The sequence below is a fragment of the Eptatretus burgeri genome, chromosome 9, assembly GCF_056783735.1.
Source record: "Eptatretus burgeri isolate ZD-2024b chromosome 9, Ebu_testis_v1, whole genome shotgun sequence".
Lineage (NCBI taxonomy): Eukaryota > Metazoa > Chordata > Myxini > Myxiniformes > Myxinidae > Eptatretus > Eptatretus burgeri.
Window position 1 is genome coordinate 22276769 of NC_140969.1, and position 27493 is coordinate 22304261.

Sequence of the window (27493 nt, forward strand, 5' to 3'; positions counted from 1 at the left end):
CCGATCTTTAACAACCATCTGGCTGAGAAATGTTTTCCTTACTTCCAGAGTGTGGAACGGATCCTGAACAGCTTCCAAGGATCATGTCCTCTCGTGGTCACTGATCATATTATTACTTAATACTAGTACGTGCCTGTATGTGGAAAAGAAAAATAAAAAAAATTGTGACGTCAATTGTGACGTCATAGCACCGTGTCTTGTCATTGGTTTGGTAAATAAATGGCCATAACTTGGGAACCACTTGTCCGATTAATATCAAACCTTGAAAAGGCACATACTCAGGTCCCCAGCAATATACCTGGCAAGTTTCAATTAGATCGGAGCAGTGGTTGTCGAGAAACAGCGGTTGCAGACAGACAGACAGACAGACAGACAGACAGACAGACACACAGCTGGAATTATAGACAGATACAGTACGTGAAACATCTCCCATCAGATCCCCTCGGAATCACGGCCTCTCTATGATAGACAGGCCCGTGTCCTTCACAGCTTGTCGATGTCGAGCTCGGCCCGGAATAAATCGAAGGCTTATCTGTATAAATATTAATTAATTCACTGGAAGATGATTTCAGAACATAAAGCTTTGGCTGGTCGAGTAATATGACGTGACGTCAGCAATAGTTTCATCGACTCGTGATAGGACAATTTAATTGGTTACCTGTCAGTAGTAAGACGCCCTGTGATTGGCCGTGAGGTTCCAGTAAAACAATGAACGATTGGTTTAAAATTTTCAGGGCTCGCTATGGCGGCGGTTGGCGTGCATTTCGGTGCGAGCAGTGCTTGCGTGGCTGTGTGCAAGGTACCGTCGTGTAAATGGCGAACTACGTGTTAAATTGAAGGGATATTACGCTGCGAGATCTGAATTTGTTGCCGCCTTAATATAACGACGTCGGGGTATCGGTTGTTTCTTTGTTTCGATCGACCGTGAAGTACCATTGTCTGTAATCGATACTCTTATCAAACCCTCCAATGTGTTTTTCATGAGAATCTCATCAGATCGCACCGAGTCTGAGCGATCTCTCACTTGTGCATTACGAGTAAACGTCACTCGATGCGAGTGTCATCGTGTGACGAACCACGTGGACACTTATTACCTCAGATTGGCCTGTTGATACCACGTGGACACTTATTACCTCAGATTCACCTGTGGATACCACGTGGACACTTATTACCTCAGATTGGCCTGTTGATACCAAGTGGACACTTATTACCTCAGATTGGCCTGTTGATACCACGTGGACACTTATTACCTCAGATTGGCCTGTTGATACCACGTGGACACTTATTACCTCAGATTGGCCTGTGGATACCACGAGGACATTTATTACCTCAGATTGGCCTGTTGATACCACGTGGACACTTATTACCTCAGATTGGCCTGTTGATACCACGTGGACACTTATTACCTCAGATTGGCCTGTGGATACCACGAGGACATTTATTACCTCAGATTGGCCTGTTGATACCACGTGGACACTTATTACCTCAGATTGGCCTGTGGATACCACGAGGACATTTATTACCTCAGATTGGCCTGTTGATACCACGTGGACACTTATTACCTCAGATTTGCCGGTGGATACCACGTGGACACTTATTACCTCAGATTGGCCTGTTGATACCACGTGGACACTTATTACCTCAGATTGGCCTGTGGATACCACGTGGACACTTATTACCTCAGATTGGCCTGTTGATACCACGTGGACACTTATTACCTCAGATTTGCCGGTGGATACCACGAGGACACTTATTACCTCAGATTCACCGGTGGATACCACGTGGACACTTATTACCTCAGATTGGCCTGTGGATACCACGTGGACACTTATTACCTCAGATTGGCCTGTGGATACCACGTGGACACTTATTACCTCAGATTTGCCGGTGGATACCACGTGGACACTTATTACCTCAGATTGGCCTGTGGATACCACGAGGACACTTATTACCTCAGATTGGCCTGTGGATACCACGAGGACACTTATTACCTCAGATTCACCTGTGGATACCACGTGGACACTTATTACCTCAGATTGGCCTGTGGATACCACGTGGACACTTATTACCTCAGATTGGCCTGTGGATACCACGTGGACACTTATTACCTCAGATTGGCCTGTGGATACCACGAGGACACTTATTACCTCAGATTCACCTGTGGATACCACGTGGACACTTATTACCTCAGATTGGCCTGTGGATACCACGTGGACACTTATTACCTCAGATTCACCGGTGGATACCACGTGGACACTTATTACCTCAGATTGGCCTGTGGATACCACGAGGACACTTATTACCTCAGATTCACCTGTGGATACCACGAGGACATTTATTACCTCAGATTGGCCTGTTGATACCACGAGGACACTTATTACCTCAGATTCACCTGTGGATACCACGTGGACACTTATTACCTCAGATTCACCTGTGGATACCACGTGGACACTTATTACCTCAGATTGGCCTGTTGATACCACGTGGACACTTATTACCTCAGATTTGCCGGTGGATACCACGTGGACACTTATTACCTCAGATTCACCGGTGGATACCACGTGGACACTTATTACCTCAGATTCACCGGTGGATACCACGTGGACACTTATTACCTCAGATTGGCCTGTGGATACCACGAGGACACTTATTACCTCAGATTCACCGGTGGATACCACGTGGACACTTATTACCTCAGATTGGCCTGTGGATACCACGTGGACACTTATTACCTCAGATTGGCCTGTTGATACCACGTGGACACTTATTACCTCAGATTGGCCTGTGGATACCACGAGGACATTTATTACCTCAGATTGGCCTGTTGATACCACGTGGACACTTATTACCTCAGATTGGCCTGTGGATACCACGAGGACACTTATTACCTCAGATTCACCTGTGGATACCACGTGGACACTTATTACCTCAGATTCACCGGTGGATACCACGTGGACACTTATTACCTCAGATTGGCCTGTGGATACCACGAGGACACTTATTACCTCAGATTCACCTGTGGATACCACGTGGACATTTATTACCTCAGATTGGCCTGTTGATACCACGTGGACACTTATTACCTCAGATTGGCCTGTTGATACCACGTGGACACTTATTACCTCAGATTGGCCTGTTGATACCACGTGGACACTTATTACCTCAGATTGGCCTGTGGATACCACGAGGACATTTATTACCTCAGATTGGCCTGTTGATACCACGTGGACACTTATTACCTCAGATTGGCCTGTGGATACCACGTGGACACTTATTACCTCAGATTGGCCTGTGGATACCACGAGGACACTTATTACCTCAGATTGGCCTGTTGATACCACGAGGACACTTATTACCTCAGATTGGCCTGTGGATACCACGTGGACACTTATTACCTCAGATTGGCCTGTTGATACCACGTGGACACTTATTACCTCAGATTGGCCTGTTGATACCACGTGGACACTTATTACCTCAGATTGGCCTGTGGATACCACGAGGACATTTATTACCTCAGATTGGCCTGTTGATACCACGTGGACACTTATTACCTCAGATTTGCCGGTGGATACCACGTGGACACTTATTACCTCAGATTGGCCTGTGGATACCACGTGGACACTTATTACCTCAGATTCACCTGTGGATACCACGTGGACACTTATTACCTCAGATTCACCGGTGGATACCACGTGGACACTTATTACCTCAGATTGGCCTGTGGATACCACGAGGACACTTATTACCTCAGATTCACCTGTGGATACCACGAGGACATTTATTACCTCAGATTCACCTGTGGATACCACGTGGACACTTATTACCTCAGATTCACCTGTGGATACCACGTGGACACTTATTACCTCAGATTGGCCTGTGGATACCACGAGGACATTTATTACCTCAGATTCGCCGGTGGATACCACGAGGACACTTATTACCTCAGATTCACCTGTTGATACCACGTGGACACTTATTACCTCAGAATCACCGGTGGATACCACGTGGACATTTATTACCTCAGATTGGCCTGTGGATACCACGTGGACACTTATTACCTCAGATTCACCTGTGGATACCACGTGGACACTTATTACCTCAGATTGGCCTGTGGATACCACGAGGACACTTATTACCTCAGATTCACCTGTGGATACCACGAGGACATTTATTACCTCAGATTCGCCGGTGGATACCACGAGGACACTTGTTACCTCAGATTCGCCTGTGGATACCACGTGGACATTTATTACCTCAGATTCACCTGTGGATACCACGTGGACACTTATTACCTCAGATTCACCGGTGGATACCACGTGGACATTTATTACCTCAGATTGTCCTGTGGATACCACGTGGACACTTATTACCTCAGATTCACCTGTGGATACCACGTGGACACTTATTACCTCAGATTCACCGGTGGATACCACTTGGACATTTATTACCTCAGATTGGCCTGTGGATACCACGAGGCCACTTATTACCTCAGATTCACCTGTGGATACCACGTGGACACTTATTACCTCAGATTCACCGGTGGATACCACGTGGACATTTATTACCTCAGATTCACCGGTGGATACCACGTGGACATTTATTACCTCAGATTGGCCTGTTGATACCACATGGACACTTATTACCTCAGATTCACCAGTGGATACCATGTGGACATTTATTACCTCAGATTCACCGGTGGATACCACGTGGACATTTATTACCTCAGATTGGCCTGTTGATACCACGTGGACACTTATTACCTTAGATTCACCGGTGGATACCACGTGGACACTTATTACCTCAGATTCACCGGTGGATACCACGTGGCCATTTATTACCTCAGATTGGCCTGTGGATACCACGAGGACACTTATTACCTCAGATTCACCTGTGGATACCACGTGGACATTTATTACCTCAGATTCACCTGTGGATACCACGTGGACACTTATTACCTCAGATTCACCTGTGGATACCACGTGGACACTTATTACCTCAGATTGGCCTGTGGATACCACGTGGACACTTATTACCTCAGATTGGCCTGTGGATACCACTTGGACATTTATTACCTCAGATTCACCTGTGGATACCACGTGGACATTTATAACCTCAGATTCACCGGTGGATACCACGTGGACACTTATTACCTCAGATTCACCTGTGGATACCACGAGGACACTTATTACCTCAGATTCACCTGTGGATACCACGAGGACATTTATTACCTCAGATTCACCTGTGGATACCACGTGGACATTTATTACCTCAGATTCACCTGTGGATACCACGAGGACACTTATTACCTCAGATTCACCTGTGGATACCACGAGGACACTTATTACCTCGGATTCACCTGTGGATACCACGTGGACACTTATTACCTCAGATTCACCTGTGGATACCACGAGGACACTTATTTCCTCAGATTCACCTGTGGATACCACGAGGACACTTATTTCCTCAGATTCACCTGTGGATACCACGAGGACACTTATTACCTCAGATTGGCCTGTGGATACCACGTGGAGACTTATTACCTCAGATTGGCCTGTGGATACCACGTGGACACTTATTACCTCAGATTCACCTGTGGATACCACGTGGAGACTTATTACCTCAGATTCGCCTGTGGATACCACGAGGACATTTATTACCTCAGATTCACCTGTGGATACCACGTGGAGACTTATTACCTCAGATTGGCCTGTGGATACCACGTGGACATTTATTACCTCAGATTCACCTGTTGATACCACGTGGACACTTATTACCTCAGATTCGCCTGTGGATACCACGTGGACACTTATTACCTCAGATTGGCCTGTGGATACCACGTGGACACTTATTACCTCAGATTTGCCGGTGGATACCACGAGGACACTTGTTACCTCAGATTCTCCTGCAGAGGCTCAAGGCTTCTCAAAACTGCTCAGTGACAGTTTGTTATAGTCTTCACCATTCTTCAGATTTAGTAACGCCTGTAATTACACAAGTTTCCTTGCTATATAAAGGATAAAGGAATGGTATTAAACAAACAGAGATATATATATATATATATATATATATATATATATATATATATATATATATATATATATATATATATATATATATATATATATATGTTCACTCCATACGGGAGCGACAGAAAGGTGTCGGGAGCGACAGAAAGGTGTCGTGTATAATCATCTATGGGGTATATAGATTACAGTGGATCTCGGCTCGGGTCCGTTTGTCTGTGATGGACATGATAAGCATAGCATGCCTCAAGGGTGTCGTAATTCCTCCAGATTCCTTCAGTTTCGTGTTTAAATAGCAGTAGCAACTGTTTATAAAGGTAATCATACGTGTTTGTGGTTTATAATATTGTTGTGGGCCGGGGGGTCAGTTGGGGAAGCTATGTCGATTCCCACCAGACTCCCCGGAATTGTAGGCCGTCGCACACGGATAATTCCGTGACGCGGCGGGTCGCTTAACTGACCATGGACGCCAATAACTCAACCGCGTGACCTAGGGTCCTCCCGTCTATGGGTTAATCGGGTTACCTAATTAATCACGTGATTTAATTACTGGGGAACACGCCCTCGGTATGCCTTGTCCGAACCGGATCACTCTTCCGGATCGGATGCAGCCGAGAGACACTTCCAAGGATGTACCGGCGACGTGTTCCCCGGTAATTAAATTACGTGATTACTTTGGTAACCCGATTAACCTTTAGACGGGAGGACCCGAGGTCACACTGTTGAGTTATTGGCGTCCACGGTCGGTTAAGCGACCCGCCGCGTCACGGAATTATCCGTGTGCGACGGCCTACAATTCCGGGGAGTCTGGTGCGAATCGACATCGCTTCCCCCACCTAGTGGTCTTCTCACCCGACCCCCCGGCCCGCAACAGTTTGGTGTCAGGAGTGGGATGAAATTAAGGAAAAAATGATTGAAGCAACCCTAGCTATGAGATCATCGCAATGCACTTCCTTGTTATCCCACTAAACAGGAAGGGGACTATCTACACTTATAATAATGGATTAACTGTCTTGGGACACCTATCTGTTGTATGCATGTGGTTCTGAGAACCGCAACAATATATATTTTTTATTATTATTATATTTATATATTTTTTACTTCTGGTAGGCTTTCCCCACGATATGCCACGATAAGGTATTTGCACACATTAACATGGCTTTTGTCCAAGGAGGAAAAACCTCTTTTGGAGAGGAGATATTATTAATTAATATTGTTTTGTAATAACATTTAAATTATGATTAATATTTGGCTATTATCATTGGTGTTGTTATTACTTTTATTTGCCGTTGAGCTAAATATCTAAATAAACGAGACAAATAATGAACATAACAATTAATGTCCTAATGTAATAAGCTTTTGCATAGGATGAACTGCTAAACTCCATTGTCGTTGCTCTGTCATCACATGACTGTGCAATCTAATCTGAGCAGGATTCAGGGAGAGGGTTCTTGAATGTGTAGAAGGCTCTGAGATGAATTGTTAAATTGTGACTTTATTAACCTGCAGGTGGTGCAGGTGAGGTACCTTCCTCAAAGCCCCAATGAACATAATGCAACGGCAACATAATTTACTCGTTTATTTATTTATTGTTTATCTTTTGCTGTGTGTCTGGATAGGATGGCCATGTCGACGTTGTTGCTAATGATGCAGGAGATAGGGTCACCCCTGCTGTGGTGGCTTTCTGCGATGGCGAGACGGTATGTTCTGCTTCTGTGAGCTCGCTGTAAATGTGTTCCATCTTCGGATGCTGTGTGCTCACATGAATTGGCAAAAAAAAATGTTCACCTCTTAATTGATTGAAATGTTTTTTAATTTGATTCATTATTTTCACTCCGTTGTAGCTCGTTGGGCTTGCAGCAAAACAGGGCCGGATCCGCAACGCCAACAACACGGTGGTTGGTGTAAAGCGCATCCTTGGTCACAAGTGAGGCTTTTGGTGCACAACTTTGAATAGGTTGCTCGAATGTAAGACCTTTCTGAAAGTCTATTTGAACTGCTCACGAGTAACAAACAGTAAGACGTCTTGACACTCTCCATTTGGAGAAAATGTTGACTTTGTTTTTTTGTTTGTTTGTTTGTTTTCGGGGAGGACCGGGGGTTGACTGCATGCATGTAGTTATAAAGTCGTTATTCTTAAATGCTTTGCTTTTTCCATCAGAGTTGAAGGCAAATAAGTTGATGATGATGGCTAATGGGGTTAATATAATATTGTGTTCCTCATGATGTTTTGCTCCTTCCTGTCTGGTAGGTTTGGTGATGTCGAGGTGCAGCAGTATACCAAGCGGAATGAATCTGCTTGGGTATGTGTTGCAATGGGTGAAGCAAGCGAGAGCGCTAAGAAGGATTGAGAGCTGTGAATAAAATGTGACAATCGTCATACTATGCATTAGGCTGAAGAATGAAGGCCTACGTCCTAAGACTTGTGAATGCATGAAATACAAGGCTCTTGGTTGATGATGAACAAATCAAACCTCTGTCCATGGCATTGTGCATTGTGCACATCACAGTCTCATGGATGCTTGGTTGGTAGTCTGCAGGTTGTTGAAAACGATGGTGTTTAAAATTTATCATGGATAAGTGATTCATTTGCTGCAGTGAAATGTGTGCAATCATTACGTGGCTGCAGGTTGTTGAAAACGATGGCTGGCCGGCGTTTAAAATTTCTGGAGTTCGCGGAGCACATACAATCACCCCCCAGCAAGTTGTAGTGCTTGTTTTGGCAAAGATGCGAGGTTGGTATAAGCTTGTGAATATTGCATGTTGCTGCTGTTAAACCCCCAGTAATATCTGCTCCCTCTGGGAGCAAAATTTTGTGCCAATACCCCCTCTCGGTAGGGATTGGCGGTTAAACCACCTGCACTATTCCACATGTACAGACAAAAATTGCTAGTCGCCTCCCCAGATTGCTCCAGCCGTTTTTTATTCTATAATGACAAGATGTACACATCTGCACACATACAGAGCATTGCTTTATTATCCCCACACCTTTTGACCAAAAAAAAACCGGGGGGGGGGGATATTGTAATCGTGCCTGTCTGTGTCCGTCTGTGTCAGCATGATGGATGGACCGACCGACACAATCTCCTCAATGTTTGGGTAGAAATTCACCAAACTTGGTCGTTATGATCACTACAATGGCACAAAGGTGCAAGAGCAGCATCATTTTTTGGATATGTCACCCCCCCCCCGCCCCCCCCGGAATGTGGTCAGAAGGTCAAATACCGGAAAATGTAATTATGCACACATTTTTGAATGAAACTTTGTAGATGCAATCAACAATGGGATTTGCGTAAAATATGTTAACGATTTTTTTTGGGGGGGGGGGATTTGACCCCTGGTTCATGCCCGAGGGGGTGGGGGCTTAAAGTCAGAGGGGTCAAAACGGGAAAAACATTTTTTTTTTTTTTTAGTGAAGATTTGATATTGGGTTATTCCTGGTGGAACTTTTTGCCATCTTTCAACTTTGCTTTTGGTGGACAGTGTGCGGATTTGCGATGGTGTACCATCGACTTTGCTCTGGTTTTAATATAGCTGGAAACGCCCGTTTCCTCTCAGAGTGGCCTGTGGAGTGCAGGGGATTGTGGGGTAAATCTATTTTGTGCCTTGTCCAGTAACCCCTCCGCTTTCCAACAGGGGTCAGTCAACCATTTGTACTGTGCATCGTGTACAGGTGGAAATCGCAAGTTGTCTCTGCAACCTCGCAGGGGGGGGGATTATTTTGCGCCCATGACCTGATTTTGGTTAACCCCCAGCACATATGCAAAATTTGGTGGAGACTGGCCCAGCCGTTTTCGATTCTATAAATAGCAGACACACACACACACACACACACACACACACGCACACACGCACGCACACACGCACACACGCACACACGCACACACGCACACACGCACACACACACACACACACACACACACACACACACACGTTGCCTCATTTTATATCGTAGGATAAGGGATATTTTCATTAACATACGTTACATCCCCGTTTTGTTACCTCCACCACTGAAGGTGAAGGAGGTTATGTTTTTGCCCATTTCTGTTTGTTTGTGTGCAGGATATCTCAAAAAGTTGTGGACGGATTCAGATGAAATTTTGTGGACAGGTTGGGTGTTTGACAAGGATGAACTGGTTAGATTTTGCTGAAGAGCCAGATCCGGATCTGGCTACTAGAATTTTTAAAGTGATTATTCACCATTGAGAGATAGGGCCAAAAATGATAGATAGCACGATATTTCAAAAATGTATTGGGCCCGATATGTTCTCATGGATCAGGCACTGCGTGGCGGAGGTATGCGCTCTACCGAGTGCCCTTCTTGGTGGGAATGGTACCACTTTTCTAATTATTTAGGTTCAACATGACCAATGACCAAAAAAAAGAAAAAATGTAGTCTCTAACATCATGAGCCAAATATACGTAAGGTGCACACTCCAAATGATGCTCGTTATGAATTTGCGTTGCAATCATTTGTAATTCTCTATAAATTCAGATCCCTTCTGGCGTCATGTTGTAATTTTGAAAACGAGGATTAATATCTATCAAGGAAATATTTGAACTGTGGGAATGAATGTCTTGATTCCTCTGATTGCAGACACGGCCCAGGCTGCAGCTGGTTCAGATACACGGAATGTAGTGCTTGCTGCACCCCTCGGCTTTTCTGCTGCCCAGCTTGCTGCACTGCGGTACAACTTGACTTCTCTCGATTGCTCACTCAAAACTGCCCCACCCACATGCCTGATGACTTCTGGTGATTTTTCACCCTTCTGCATAAAATCCAAAACTATCTTTATTTTAACCACTGCTGGTTATTTTTTTTATTACTTTTATTTTTTGGTTTCTCTCCAGATATTGGGCAGTAGGACTTGTTAAATCGGTACTTCACTTCATTGTATCGTCAAAATATCATATAATTGAGGAGCTTCTCGCTACCTTCTCCAGAGACAGCTTTTATTAGACAAGGTCAGAGGTCAAAATATCATATAATCTGTTTCCATGCTGACCACATGTTTACACCATTGCTGTCTGTAATGGAGATGGCAAGTGTATGGGCTACCATTTTGATTATCTATATATTAATACTGAAGGACCAATTTTGTGCTCCTCCTAGTGGTCGCGTCTTATTTTTCTCGGTACTGTGACCTGGACTGAAAGAAACTTCGGACCTGTAAGAGTGCATCGCACATCGTGGCAATAGTCAAACTTCAACTCTGAAGTAGAATAAACACTTTTCGTTTCACATTCGTTTACATGGCGACGTTTGACGTCACCTCTGAGAGACATAAGGACGTCATGACATCATCGGTCATTCGCTGACGTCATTACGTCTGTCGTCGACAGACCGTCACCGCTGAGAGGTGTAATTCCACTCCTCAAAAATAGCATCTGCAATGTAAAACCCTCTTCTGCACATGCTGACTACCTCAGAATGTGAATTTGATACAAAAAAATGGAACAAGAAACATTGTATCTTCTATCTATATATGAAAACTGAAGGATCAATTTTGTGCTCCTCCTAGCGGTCGCGTCACGTTTTTCTCAGTACTGTGACCTGTGAAGTTTTGACACTGTGTTTGTACGTCAAAGTAGACACGTGCACAAATCAGGGGACTTCTTCACAAGGAGTAGTGTACACCAAAAATGTCGTGTACAAGGACGTTTTGTAGGCCTCATTAGGTAAGGCCATGGAGTACATCGACTGGGATCCGGCTCTTACAAGAGCTCCGGCTCGCCACTGGTTGTCATATTGGGCTCATGGAACAGAATCCGTCTGTGACGGGGTTTTGGCTAGTTATTATTATTAACCTCCGCCATCGAAGATGGATGGAGGTTACTGTTTTCACCCCTGTCTGTTTGTTACTTACGAAATCTAACGATTTCGTAAGTATATTGATGACTTCCGTCCTCTGTTTGTGTGTTTGTTTGTTTGTTTGTTTGTTTGTTTGTGTGTGTGTGTGTGTGTGTGTGTTTGTTTGCAGGCACGATAACTCGAGAACGGAAGAAGCTACCAATGTCAATTTATACCACGTGATTCAGGAGGGTGATGGCTAGCGTTGATTAGATTTTGGTCAAAATCTGTCAAAGGTCAAGGTCACAGTGAGGTCAAACATAATTCCGTAAATTCATGTGGAGAAATGGAGTATTTTTGCTTCGGTCGACGTTACGAGTTCATTTTAACTTCAATTTTAATTTTGTCTTCGGTTTTTGCGATCGCTTAGGATGTTTAACCCTCGGTTGTCGAAATTCTGGTAAAAATCGGATGTTTTTGAGACGTTTTAAGGTTGTATAAAAAATATTTCACTCACCGCGTCACGGCTCGTCACGTGGTGCAGCGCGCTCGAGCAGATTCGTCGTTGAGTCACGTAGAGGTTTTGCGTGTGCGCGCTGACGGTGTTTTCGATAAAGATGGTGTTTAAAAGTCATTTTTAATCCCAATAAAGGTTATCGTCGCATGCCTGACTCGCTAAGCCGTCGGATTATATTAAGATTGTTGGTGGATGGCCGAATATTACGGTTTTGTGACTTTGATAAAATAATATTAAATAATTGCGTGGAGAAATGGAGATTTTTGCTTTGGTCGACATTACGATTTTTGATGGTTTGGTACAGAATCATCGTTGAAACTTCTGGTTTGCGTCGCTACCTTCTCTAGAGACAGCTTTTATTAGACAAGGTCAGAGGTCAAGTTGACGATTTCTTAAGTACCAGTCTATGACTGCTTGTTTGTTTGTTTGTTTGTTTGTGAACAGTTTTACGGAAAAACTCCTTGACGGATTTCGACGAAACTTGGTGGGGGGATTAGGTATGGTCCAAGGACCATGCCATTAGATTTTGGATTTGGTCCAAAGTCCAATATGGCCGCTATGGTGGCCATTTTGAAAAAATATTTGATTTTTACTTACGAAATCTAAAGATTTCGAAAGTATATTGATGCCTTCCATTTCTGTTTGTTTGTTTGTTTGTTTGTAGACACGATAACTCGAACGGAAGAAGCTACCAATGTCAAATTACACCACGTGATTCAGGAGGGTGATGGCTCGTGCTGATTAGATTTTGGTCAAAACCGGTCAAAGGTCAAGGTCACAGTGAGGTCAAACATAATTCCGTAAATTCATGTGGAGAAATGGAGATTTTTGCTTCGCTCGACGTTACGAGTTCGTTTTAACTTCGATTTTAATTTTGTCTTCGGTTTTTGCGATCGTTTTGGACGCTTAAAACTCGGTTGTCGAAATTCTCATAAAAATTGGATGTTTTGGAGACGTTTTAAGATTGTATAAAAAATATTTCACTCGACGCGTCACGGGTCGTCCCATGATGCAGTGCGCTCGAGCAGACGCGTCGTTGAGTTATGTTAAGGTTTAATTGCGTGGAGAAATGGAGATTTTTGCTTCGCTCGACGTTACGATTTTTGATGGTTTGATACAGAATCATCGTAGAAACTTCTGGTTTGCGTCGCTATCTTCTCTAGAGACAGCTTTTATTAAGGCCCGGTCACACCTTGACATTTTAGCCAACGTATGCCGATTTTTGCCAAACTTGTTGTTCGCCAAACTCGACCTACCTAAGTACCCACGCGGATGGTAAACCGGGCGATCGTACCTCGCCGCAGGTCGACTCCGGACACGAGCCGCTTGGGCGGCCCGTTCCGTGCTATCGGGATAACCGAGTGGTGTTATCGTCCACCTCGACGGTTCAGATTATTTACCGGGCGTTTTGCACCCACTACGAACCCTTTACGTGAAGAAGGATGGAGAGTCAATTAAAAGGAAGGAGACGAAGCGAAACGGGAAAGCAGTTCACACAATGCACATTTATTTCCCAGCACACGGAAAGCACGTATATACAGCCATACAGTCAAAATGCACATATTGCAACCAAAACAATAAAAGCAACAACGACGCAGAGTTAATACCGACTACGCGCACACACGGCAACACTTATGCAGCTTTACTTTACAGACGGCGCCTACACAAAAGCAAAGAAAAGAAGCCACCCTCATAGACAAGGGGGCAGACAGGCCTGTAGGCCAAATGTGCACGTGACCTGGAGGAGCGGCCAGGTCCGCGAGACCGGGGGGCTCCTACCCGCGTCCTCGTGATGTGTTGGCGGGCGAGCCGCAAATGTGGCCGCGCGGCTGTGCCCCGAATCCATGCTCCTTGGCGGGTTTCGTTGGCACGACGTTTGGATGGGGTGGGAACGGGGCCCCCTTTTGCATTATCTCAGCGTGGGGGAAAGGGGGAATTGTTGATGCCCTGGGGGAGGGGAATGGCTGGCTGGCTTGGGTCCCGCGACGAGACGAGCGATTTCCCCACACCGTAACCTCGTCGCCGACCGCCGTCCTTCTCGCCTCGGACCCGATCTCCTTTGCCTCTTCCCGCAACTCTTCTCGGTTCCGCACTCTCCTCACCCGACCGACTCGACTCTGCCACTCTCCCACTCTGCCTGCGCTCGCCTTTTTATCGGCGGGTAGGAGAAGCCAGTATGCAAATATTCGGATCAGAATGACCTCGGGTGCGGAGCCACGCTCGCCCATTTTTTGGAGGAAACGGGGGCGTGAACCTCCCCTGATCCTAGAATTTGCATATATCGACTTCACACACACGCGCCTGGAGGCGGGGCCAAGCCGCCCCGTGCTCGCTAATTGGACGGAGGAAAAGTGGGCGTGTAGCGTTTCTGATCCGAGTTTTACCCTCGGAAAGGCCGCCATTTGCGCTCGCAGCTCGGTGCGTTCGGCACCAATCGCTGAACGGGCCCGCGACAGCCCGACGTGCAGTGTTCACAGGTGGTGCGGGAATGGCCGTAGAAGGAGAGAGGTGAAGGTGGTGGAGGGTTTTCGGTGGTGGTTTGATGGTTATGGTGCCGTTTGGGAATGGCGGTGATGCGATTATGCGGGAGCGTAGATGGTGGTGGTGGCGTGGTTGTTGGTGTTGTTGTTGGAGCGTGGTTGTAGTTGGTGACGATGGCTGGCGTGGTGGTTAAGGTGGTTGTTGTGTGATGGCGGTTGAGACCTTGGTTGGTTCAACATCAAGATAGAACAGAAAAACGACTGACTCAAAGCATCGCAGCCCAGATGAATCACATAAATTCCCTCACATGTGCTTAGAGATATCTCACCTGCGGGCCCTTCATGGTGTAATGCAAATTTCCACAGCCGTAACAATATATATATTGTTACGGCTGTGGAAATTCGCAATACACCATAAAGGGTCCTCAGGTGAGATATATCGATAAGTTCATGTGTAGTTAGCCCACACCTGTTGTTTAGAGGGAATATGTGTGATTCATCCGGGTTGCGACGCTTTGAGTTAGCCATTTTTCTTTCTCTATCGTTATTTTGGACCATTAAGCCGCCAACAACTCAAACACCTCCACCTTCGCCTCTTTACCTCCACAACTCCATCCCGCAAACATCGCTTCACCGCCATTCCCAAACGATGCCCGCCAACCACCAAACCACCACAGCAAACCCCCACCACCTTCACCTTTCTCCTTCCACAACCGTCGACCCCACCACCAGTCAACACCGAACGTCGTACTGTCCGAAGCCGTTCGGTGATTGCTGCCGAATGCAGCAAGCGGCGAGTGCAATAGATTCCTTACGGGAGAGAAATTCGGATCAGGGGAGGTTCACGCCCCTTTTCCTCCGTCCAATGGGCGAGCGTCGGGCGGTGTGGCCCCGCCTCCAAGCGCGATGAATGTGAATTCCTCTCAGGAAGGAATTCGGATCAAAAGAGGCTCACGCCCCTTTTTGCCACACCAATGGCTGAACAGAGTGTGGCGTGGCCCCGCCTCCAATCGCGTTTTGATCCTAAAATCTGCATACAGGCTCCTCCCCGGTCTATAAAAGACGCGAGTCTGTGTGGAACTCGTTGTTGTAGTGTGGGGGTCGCTTTTCCCGTGGTTGGTGTCGTCTCGTCGCTAGACTCGAGCCACCTTCGCTTTCACAAGCGACCAAGCCAGCCAGCCATTCCCCTCGCTCGACCCTGAGCATCAACAACCCCCCCCCCCCTATCCACGCTGAGATAGTGCCGGTGGCCCCGTTCATTCCCCACCCTAACCGTGGTGCCGACCAAACTGTGCTTGCGCGGAGCATGCCGGAGAGGGCTCACCAACCACACCAGGGGCACGGAGTCGGGGCGCAGCTGCGCTGATATTGCGGCTTGCCCGCCATTGCGTCACGAGGTCGCGGGTAAGACCTTTTCGGTCTCATGAACCTGGCCGCTCCTCCAGGTTCCGCGCACATTTGGTTTACGAACCCCGTCTACCTCTCTGCCTATGGGGAGGTCTTTCCTGTTGATTTTGAATGAATGATGTGGCGCCGAGTCCTGGCAAGTATAATTGTTTAAGTGTTGTAAGTAATTATAGTCGGTAGTAGTGCTTTTGTTGCATTTTGCTTTTGCTGCACATTGCATTACTACCTTACATGCGTGTGTTGTGTGTGTGAAATAAAGGTGCTTGCTTGTTGAACTGTTTTCCCGTTTCGTTGTGTCCTTTCCTCCGTTGAAAGTTCCATCTTGCATCACGTAAGGGATTGGTAGTGGGTTGAAACACCTGATAAGTAATCTGAACCGTCGAGGTCGACGATAACTCCGCTTGGTTATCCCTGCAGCACGGAACGAGGCACTTAAGCGGTTCGTGTCCGAAGTCGACCACTCGCGCAGGTACTTAGGTAGGTCGAATTTGGCGAGCAACCCTATTCTGCGCGGGTGGGCAATTGGCACGATCGTGGTGAGGTTAAACCCCCACCCGTGACTGGCTTCTGGCGGTAGTTCCTGGAGGGTCACGACTGAATTGTCCGTTCCGGTGGGCGACGCGTCGCGATTCGAGTTACCTGGCCGATCGCACGCCGGACGGGCCAAAATTCGTAACAATATATATATATATATATATATATATATATATATATATATATATATATATATATATATATATATATATATATATATATGTATGTATATATATGTATATATATATATATATATATATATATATATATATATATATACACACATTTTTTTAACAAGGTTCCATGATTATTGGATGGAAAATGTGACCCGTGTTCCAAAAAAATATATATCTTTTTTTCTGTAGGCATGGGTTGCAGGGTGTTTCACATATCAGGAATAAATGACCTCAACCTCACAAATCCAATAATGACATGGTAATTCTTTTGGAAGTTGCTGCTTCTGGAATTTTCATTATCATCATGATGTACTGTGTGTGCTTTATACAGTGTGTCTGTTCTGCTGAAGCAGTTTTTTGGTTAGTTTTTCAATCCTGGGCAGTTACCACTCCCGGTGCAGGATACTCAACTGAGTCTGCAGGAATTTGAAATTTAGCCAGAGTGCCGGCGATGGCTCACTTTCTCTTCCCAAAGGACACCGTCAGATATTTAACATCCACCACCTAACGCTGGTAGACGGGCGACCAAGTTTAATGCTTTTCCAAGGGATGGTACACACACTGATGCTTTGTCATGGTTGTGAAACCCCAGGATGCCAGTTTATAGCTGGGTCGACAATCAAACTCAGGCTATCTTTTCAGGCCCTGTTTCTAGAAGCTTAGAATTTTTTTTTTTTTTTTTTTTTTTTGTATACCTTGGTCGAGGCTCGTATGAGAGCTAACACACAACTCACAGCAAGGAGGCATGAGACAAGAGGGGCGGGAGTGGAAGGGACAAAACATTGGGGAACAGACACGTGAACTGTGGAAGGGAGAGGGATGGGGATGGGACGGGGAACATGGCGAAGAGAAGATGGACATTACAGGGACTTTCAGGAAGGAAAGCAGGGGAATTGAAGGAGGTGGGCTTGGGTGGATTATCGGGGGTAGAAAAGATCGAGGATTTGGATGGGGGAAGATAAGAGGTGGTGGTGAACAGCTGTTTTGAAAGCCTGAAGGGAAGAATGGGAAAGAATAGAGTGAGGAAGTTTATTCCAAAGGCGGGAAAAAAGAGGAATGAAAGAGTGAAGATGAGCAGTGATTCGTGATTTTGGTAGTTTTACCAGAAGGGGGTTGTTGGCGGACCTTGAGCGCCCTGTGGAAATGTGGTTGGGACAAATCGCAGAGAGAGCAGGGGGGCAAGGCTGGAGAGGAGTCGGTAGAAGACAGAAAGACCACCGACCAACCTGCGGTGATTGAGTGAGAGGCCCAAAGACTCAGCTTCATTGCGGGAGATGCCAATGATCTTAAAAGCCCTGGTTTCGACAGCGTGAAGTCGAGAAAGGTGGGAGGCAGGAGCACCAGCCCAGAGGGGAGAGCAGTACTCCATCAGGCTACGGACAAAAGCTTTGTAAGTGGTCAGGAGCTCAAGAGGGCCGAGGAAGGACTTTGCACGACGGAGGATTCCCAGTCGGCGACTGGCTTTTGAGGCAAGGTTGGAAATGTGACTTTCCCAGGAAAGGTCATGGCAGATAGTGAGACCCAGAAGCTTGAAAGAAAAGACTTCTTCCAGAGGATTGTTGAGAAAGTGGATGGGGGGGTTTTGTAAACGGTCCTTTCGAAGAGACATAGTGAGAGTGTGAGATTTGTCTGGATTGAAAGACATGTTCCACGTGTTGGACCAGTTTGTGATTTTATCCAGATCTGCAGTGAGCGAAGAAGCTGCTGCTTGCCGGGCTGAGGGATGACAGATGGTACGGCAGAGGGTTGAGTCATCGGCAAAGAGAAATAGAGGATTTTCCAGAGAGTCCGAGAGATCATTGATGAAAACCAGAAAAAGAACAGGGCCCAGAACGCTACCTTGAGGAACTCCAGCCTGCACAGGAAGAGGGGATGAAAGAACTCCATTTAGGGCCTTTATTTTTATTTTATATCTTTGCTCATGGAGACTATAACCTGTATATGTTTCCAATTTTTTCCTTTTCTTCAACTTTCTGTATATAATCGTTTCAGAATATTTCATTAAAACTATAAAAGTGATTCAAAAAAATGAGAAAATTGCATTTTCTCAAATTCGGCCCTTCTGGGAATTGGCAGCTTTCTGGTTTTGTTTATTTATTTATTTTTGACCTTCAGAATTGTCTTTGTTGAAATCGTTTTCTTCAAATGACTATATAAGCCAGGGCTATTTGATGGTACAGTAATTTCATATCTGTTAAGTTTTGAAAGGAGTTCAAAAATAATTTTTATTGAATTACTTTATTTGATACGAGGATCCTCACTGGCGTGTCTGTTTTCTATTTACCTTGTTAGGGCTGCAGCTGAGGAGGCTGACCTGTGTGTGCTACGAATAATTAGTGAACCAGCTGCAGCACTGCTTGCTCATGGGGTGGGCCAAAATAACCCTCAGACTACAAGGTAGCTGACCCACAAGGTGTGAATATTTTTAAATTATTCTGAGAGGTCTGCATAAAATAACATATTGTGGTATTTCTGCAGCATAGCTTTGGTGTACAAGTTTGGTGGGACCGGGGTGGAGGTGACTGCGGTGAAGGTAGTGGGCGGCATGTACCGCATGCTGGGTGCAACTGCAGATGGAGCTGTAGGAGGCGAGTCCTTCAGTGAAATGTTGGCCCAGCACATGGCTGCGGAGTTTGAAAGGTACTAAAATGATGGTGAGGTCGTGAGTGAGGCCATATATTTTTGATTTTTTTTGAGGTTTGTTTAATATTCACAAATTATATGATATGGCATTTTGATTTGACTTTGGTAATACGAGTAATTCGGGACTGTGTGCCGGGTCTGTCTCGTGAGGTAGGGTGTACCGTATTGATTTGCGCAATCATGCGAGAGCAATGATGAAACTTCGAGGAAGTGCTGAAGCTGCCAAGCTGGTGCTGACAACACAGACAAGTGCCAACACTTTTGTGGACTCGTTACATGCCGGACGAGACTTTGACTGCTCAATCTCCAGGTTTATTAAACATGTTTTTTTTGTGATTATGAGATTTGAGTTTGCTTAAAGACCGCTCCCTGTTGGAGTCATTATATTGTTGGTGTGTGCGTTGTGCAGAGCCCGGTTCGAGTCGTTGTGTGGGCATCTTTTCCAGCAGGCCCTGCAGCCAGTACAGGACCTCATGGCTCAGCTTGGTCTGTGCCCTGATGACATCCAAAAGGTAGGCCTTCATTTGTGCCTCTACCCATACATTAAGGATTACAAATCGGAAACCATGTAAACAAGACACAAGTCTGTTTCCATATTCATCCTCCAAGATACAAAATTTGTAGTTGCTGTTTTGAAGGCCTGTTGAGTTGAATTGTACAGACTCTGAGATGGTTTCACATGTGCGAGAAAAGAGAAACAAAGGATGGGGTTGAGCAGTAAGCATAACAGGAAGAATGCATTATCCTGGAAAGACTAGGGTAGAGTGGAGAGTTGGAGCAGGGGTAGCAGTGCTATATGAGAAGCAGGAGAAAACAGAGCAGCCACCAAACTATCTGTGATGAAAAAACAATGGGTTCTGTTCCTTTGTGCCTTTTGTGTGGGAGATGCTGCTGTCTCGAGCTTTAGATTCCATAGTAACCATGAAATTTAGCAGGTGCAGCATTTTATTGAGCTACAGACAAATGCTTTGTATCTGCTGAGAAGTTTAGTTTTACTGAGGAAGGACTTGCTATGATGGAGGATACTCGGTCTGCAGTTGGCGGTGGCAGACATGAGCTTTGATTACATGGTTTGCTCAGGAGAGGTCGAGACTGATGTTCAGGGACTGAATTTCTTGTAGTGGCCGATCAAGAAAGATTGGTTCTTGTAGTGGGTTGAATGACGTTTCAAATGTTGAGCCAGCCTATGATCTTTATTGAAATGAGAGGGATGCAGCCGCTTTCGATCTGTTGTTAGGGTGGGGTACGACACAAGATATGTAATCGTCTGCATCAGAGAGGTCACTTGTGTGCATGATAAATAAATGAGAACCCAAGATGCTGCCTTTGAGCACTCTATCATTCATTGAGGTATGAGATGAAAGAGTACCATTGAGAACTACACACTGTCTGTGCACTTTATGGAAACCTTTGAGCCAGGAATGAATGTGGTCTTTGATGCCAAGGGCAGAGAATCTGGGGAGCAGAGTCGGGTGTCAGACTGCATCAAAAGGTTCAAGGCTTCCATCCACTGTGATGCAACCATAAAATCTGCCCTGACGTCTTGTTTAAGGTTCAGCGCCTCTATTCATTGTTGACAGAATCTGTTCCATAGCCAAAATTGACTGACTTTGATGGATTACAAACTGATGGTAAAAAATCGGACAATTTGAGAAGAGCGAAGCCAATGTGAACCATGATGATTGGTCCACAACTTTGGTTACAACTGGAACCTTACTTACCTGTGGAGTTGATGTTCTTACACCCTTGTTTTTGGAAGTGATTGATGTTGGCTGTCTTAAAGCAGCAGGGAGTGGTGGTGCTAAGGTGGTAGACAAGGTTAAGAGAGCAGACGGTAGGATTTGACGACAACAGAGCTGAATTGTCTGGGGCTATTACAGATACAGAGTCATGGCTGATCAGAATTTTCTCTTCTTTATCAGATGAAAAACTAGGAGGCAATGGGGCTGGCTTGAGGATGGGAGCAGTAATGTGGACAAAAGTATGGATTTGGTCCACAAGTTTTGGAGACAAACATCAAAGTTCAAACATTTTATCTTGTCATGAGCATCATCTGGATTGAAGCTATTGTTGCTTAGATGGAGGAAGAAAATATACTAGACACAGGCATTTGACAACCTCTCCATGTCTCCTCCCCATATGCATTCATAAGGGTTTGGGTTTGTGCACAACAGATGGCATCTCGAGTTTTGTTGTCGCACCTATGAACCATCAAAAATGAATCAAATTCAATTCTCGGCATTGGAATTTTTAATGTCATACATTATGTCAATGCCATGTTTTCGGGTGCCATCAGACCATGATAGGTTTTCGTAACCACGATAACTTAAGAACAGCTAAAGGGATCAAAGTCAAACTTGGTACAAGTATTTATAATAATGTGTGCGGAGGCATATGGGTCGATGTGCCGTTCTAATTAAAAAAAAATTTACTACATGGTCGATGCTTGTGGAAGAGCGATTACACAGAACAGACCAGGACACAACATAACAAAGGGGACAGCAGCAGAAAGGGGAAACGCCAATAGCAGGGCGGAGGGAGAAGGTAGATGGAGATGGACAAACATGGATGCAGGTCATGATAAGGGGTAGGGGAGAATGCAAAGGGTGGACAAGATGGATACATAAACAAAATTTTGGGGAGGGGAGGGAGTGGTTTAATGGGTGTAGAAAAGATAATGGTTTTGGATGGTGGGTGACCACAGATGGTGTTGAACAGCTGTTTTGAAAACCTGGAGGTAAAAATGTGATTGAAGAGAGGGTTAAAGGTGGGTCCCAAGGTGGGAAAAAGAGGAACAAATGAGTGGAGGTGAACAGTGGTTTAAGATTTTGGCAGTTTCACCAACCAGGAGAGATTTGGTGGGCCACATGCTTCCTGCAGATACTTGGTGGCGGGGGGGGGGGCAAAGCACAGAGAAGGCAGAGGGTGCAAGACCAGAAATGAGGCAGAAGACGACAGAGACCACCATCCTGTCAGCGATGGCGAAGTAATAGGCCCAAAAACTCGGCTTCATTGTGATGATCTTGAACATCTTAGCTTCCATGGCATCAAGCTAAGCAAAATGTGAGGCAGGGGAGCTAGCCCAAAGGGGAGAGCAATACTCCAAGATGGTGGTAAATTCCATGTAGTTGTTAATCAGCACATTGGAATACTGTTGGCCAGAGATCCATGTCCTGTCTCTTCGACAGGCAATTCTGCTTTTTGGCAGCCTGAAATCATTGACTGGGGGCTAAACTTAAATTTTATTCCTCCTTCCCAGAGTTGAAATACTGTCTAAGTTCAATACGTTCAAAACTAACTCTGTTAACAGTTGCTGACATCGATGTGCTGAGCCATCTTGATGGGTTGGTTACCTGCAGAGTTTCTGATAGGTCAGTCAGATTTCATGATTATCCTAAATGTTGCCACAAGTTTAGGACAATTGAGAATATTTCTTGTGGAAGAGTTGGGAGGCCTCTTAAGCCCTGTATTGGGGTTGGAACCTGAGGTAGAACCTGGTTTGGAACTTCTGTTCAGGCCCAACAACTGTTCATTGTCAATTTTGGCATTTAAGTGACATCTACATTTGGCTCCATTATAGTGAGATTCACCTTGTTCATGGAAAAAAAATTCATTAAACCCATTGAGCATTTGTTCCATGCATATGAACTGCAAGAAATTATTTTCTTCAAATGTGCACCTGTATTTGTGCTGTTTACCTATTTGTTTTGCAGGTGGTACTGTGTGGTGGTGCTTCTCGTGTACCTCGGCTGCGATCCCTCATATGCGAAATGTTCCCTGGGGCGGAAATTCCAGGTGGTTTTCCCCCAGACGAGGTTGTGGCGATGGGAGCTGCCGTGCAAGCAGGGCTGCTTTTGGCTGCAGCTGGGGAGGTGTGGACTGGTGGAGCTCAAGCAGAAACCAATGAGTTGAATTATAAAGTCGAATGTTCAGCACAGGACATCTTTGTCAAGGTGTGTGGAAGGTTCTGAAAATCAAAGTTTTGTCAGTTTGTCTTGAAGTTTAAAATATCGTTAAGATACTTGATTTGGTGAAAGTTTTCTTTTTGAATACTTTGGCTTTTTTCTTCTTCAATGTTTCATTCCTTGTCGGCATTCTTATCAAATCTGCTTTCTATCTGCCGCCATTATTGAGCCCTAATTTCGGCATTTGTTCCATCGTGTAGGTGGTAAATGGGAACGATGATGAGATGCGGCTTGTTATACCCTCTGGTACACCTCTTCCCGTACGACGGCAGCACATGTTCTGTGCATCGAGCTCTGTGCCTGCAATCTATCTGCGTGTGCTGGAAGGAGAGGCAAACATCCCTCTGGCTCAAGTATTTTTCAGCACAATTCACACAACCGACTTGAAATTTCGTTATTTTCTGGTTTTTAAAAAATGTTGGTGTGTTTCGATTCCTATCCATGATCCAGAGCTGGAAGCTCAGACTTGAGTCGCTAAATTTTGCGACTTGCAGCTTGACTCTTCCATACATTCTGGACTTGTGCTGTTAATCCATAGCATCATTTTTTTTTAACTGCCCATTTAGCCTTGTTCTTAATATACAAATGGGTGCTGTGTTTTAGGTTGTCCTGCAGGACCTTCCTCCACGGGAGGGCATGCGAGACCTTGTAAGCGTCTTTACAATGAAACGGTGGGTAGATCTGGAGCAAACTCCATATTGGTACCAGTGAAGGAATTGTTTGAGGATTATTTTTTTTGTTGTTGCTTTAATGTATCTGATTTTCGTTTTTCAGAGATGGAAACTTGTTGGTTTCATTGATGGACCAAAAAAGTGGGAAAACTGAGTCTGTGACCATTGAAGCCTGCAGGTCTGAGGAGTGATCGAAAGCCATCCCAACATGATTGTTCCCCATTATCGTGAAACGTGGTTGGATTTTGCAAGTGTTTAAAAGTGAATGTGGGATAGAGGAGTGTGCTAATGTATGTTCCTGCAATCCAGAAAGAACGAATGTGACCGTTTTCACTTGTCCCTACTTGATGTGTCTGTCCATGTACTTGAGAGCTTGTGCAGTTAAATGGCCAATTCATGTCATTATTTCATTGTTTACATTGTATTATTTAAGAATGCCTCTCTTGTCTTTGGTCACTGTGTATTATGAATTAAAATAGTAATATTTTGAACAAAAATACTTGTTTTTTTTTTTCTTTTTAAAAAAAAAACCTTTAGTGGAAGCCATGAAATCACTTTGCCCTTTCGATTTTATCTCATTTTTATTTGCGAGTAAAATGAACTTGAAGCTCATTCGCAATACTTGATACCTTTGTTTTGTCGGCTGTATTTGTAAAAATGAATAATTTGCTTGGTTGTTTAGTGATGTAACTACCATTTTAAAAATGAATTTAGTGACGTGGGATTCACAGAGAAGCCTATTGCTATTATTTGGAAAACTTGTCGTTCCTGCATTGGCACACATGTCTGGAACGGGTATAGATAGCACTGCATACAGGTATGGCACTGCATTGGCACATTCATGGAATCACCAGAAGCATTGATTTAAAGCATACGAACCACTGTGGGAAGCGAGAAGCTGACATTTTGAGTGTTAACTTTTTGTTGGTGTTTTCTCTGATGGGTTAACGTCAGTCGGCTTCTCTTTGCTTTCTGTGGTAGTTACTCGATTTTGGTCGACGTAATAACGATTCCATCTATTGCCCTGATTCGATTGAACATGGCAGATTTTCATCATCTTACGGTGTTCAGGGTACAACAAAAATGTTAAAATTGTTTGAATAATATGCTCCATAATTCATTGTCTCAAACTTCCAACCAACCGAGAACAATGGAATTCGATTGAGTGCATCTGATCTGACTTATCAGTCTTGTTTTTCAAATATAGTGTTGCAAATTTGAGTTATGTTAACTTCCTTTTATTATAATCTGGAAGAAATTGTACTGGTCTATACATATATATATATATATATATATATATATATATATATATATATATATATATATATATATATATATATATATATATATATATATATATATATATATATATATAACATTGTTCTAACTAGAGGGGGAGCACTCGGGAGAGTGCAAAACCTCTGCCGCCAATACTGCTGGGTCACTCAAGTGAACCTTATATCTTATTCATTAAATATGATGTCAACAGTGCTGACAGTTATAGTTCTTTTCTCCAACATTTTTTTTTGGGGAGGGGGGGGGGGTTGGAAATCACTGAAAACATGTAGAAATGCAAAAAAAAAATTCGAAATTTTGATGAAAAAAAGTTTGCAAAAATTTTTTTTTCTCCAACAGGTTTTTGGGGGGGGGTGGAAATCACTTAAAACATGTAGAAATGCAAAAAAAAAAATTTTTTTCTTTTTTTGAGGGGGTTTGGAAATCACTTAAAACATGTAAAAATGCAAAAAAAAAAAAATTTCTCTAACAATTTTTTTTTGGGGGGGGGTAACAATTGTTTTTTGGGGGGTTGGAAATCACTTAAAACATGTAGAAATGTAAAAAAGAAAAATTTTCTCTTCTTTTTTTGGGGGGGGGTAAAAAAAAAAAATTGGGGGGGGGGGTTGGAAATCACTTAAAACATGTAGAAATGCAAAAAAAAATAAAAAATTTCTCTAACAATCTATTATTATCAACACAAATATCCGCAAATCAAATGAACCACCATCTATTAATAGTGGAGAGAAAGTGTATATGTATCATCTTCTACTCCTCTGAGATGATTTGACCAAAGATGCTAAAACTTTCAGGGTACCCCCCCCTCCCGCTCCACCATCCTCCCACAATACCCACCGTCTTCCCACAACCATCATCCCCACAATACCCACCACCATCTCACACCCTCCACCATCTACCCACAATCCCCCATCCATTGTCAAGGGCATTCAATACTTCACGGACATGACGGTGGGACATGACACAGACACAAATCACGTCCGAGAAAAGTATAAAACGGGACGATCCCATAACATACAAGACACATAGTCAGCCTGCGATGGTGGGACAAAGCATTCGTCGCGCATTTTTTCCGTGGTGCCCGTGCTGTCGGGCGATGTCTGCTCGAGTAATATATAAACCGATTTATCAATTAATACAAAATCCCTCCATTATAAAATGGTAATTGAATGGAAAATCAAACCCTACTGAGCTGAAGTGATCATGTGACCAGCATTTTAATCTTCATGTACACTTCCACCTTCTTCCTCTGAATCGTACGCACAAGGCTCGAAACGATTCGGCTCCATATTCCCCTATCAATAGTGGAGAGAAAGTGTGTATGTATCATCTTCTACTCCTCTGAGAGGATTTGACCAAAGATGCTAAAATTTTCAGGGTACCCCCCTCCCCTCCCCCCTCTTGATGAGTTTACTGAATATGGAATATACTCCATATTCCCGTTTCCATCACTAATTTTGTCTCTGATAGTTTCAACATTCTGAGACCCATCAGAGCTACTTATAACTAAAACTGGTATCGGAATCCTCGCTCAACATGCAGTTGTCTTTATGTAAGCTGTAGTTTGGAGCAAGGTGGCTTCCAGACGTGACGTTACTGGTGAAATGGGACACTGGGGATTTTTTGACACTTTGTGATTGGCAAAACAAATAAAACTCAGTTTTTTTTCCTTTCAAATTAGATTATGATTAATGATTCTAAATGGTTTTCAGGAAAAAAAATATTTGCGTTTGGGTTTTCTTTAAGAACAGCTGAAGAGATCCAAGTCAAACTTGATGTAAGTATTGTAATGATGCAAAGATTAACTGATTAGATTATGGGGTCAAGAGGCCAAAGATCAGAGGCCCCGTTAAGTAAAAATTCTGTTCCCGTGCTAACTTGTGAACCAGTGATGGGATTTTGACCAAACTTGGTATAAGTATATATCATGATGCAGAGATGAATTGATTCGATTTTGGCATCAAGAGGTCAGATGCCATATTAGGTAAAAATG

The 27493-nt window shown here is 44.3% G+C and overlaps 1 protein-coding gene across 1 annotated transcript; it reads left to right on the forward strand.

The window, feature by feature from the left end:
- The first annotated feature begins 689 nt into the window (after positions 1 to 689).
- HSPA14 (heat shock protein family A (Hsp70) member 14) lies at positions 690 to 24704 on the forward strand. The gene is made up of 14 exons (XM_085894347.1): positions 690 to 799; positions 7643 to 7723; positions 7868 to 7950; positions 8275 to 8326; positions 8653 to 8758; positions 10621 to 10711; positions 19221 to 19325; positions 19407 to 19568; positions 19726 to 19881; positions 19981 to 20083; positions 23285 to 23524; positions 23737 to 23889; positions 24140 to 24207; positions 24311 to 24704. Exons 1-14 carry the CDS (start codon positions 743 to 745, stop codon positions 24396 to 24398), a joined length of 1545 nt encoding a protein of 514 aa, XP_085750473.1. The 5' UTR covers positions 690 to 742; the 3' UTR covers positions 24399 to 24704.
- Positions 24705 to 27493: the final 2789 nt, after the last annotated feature.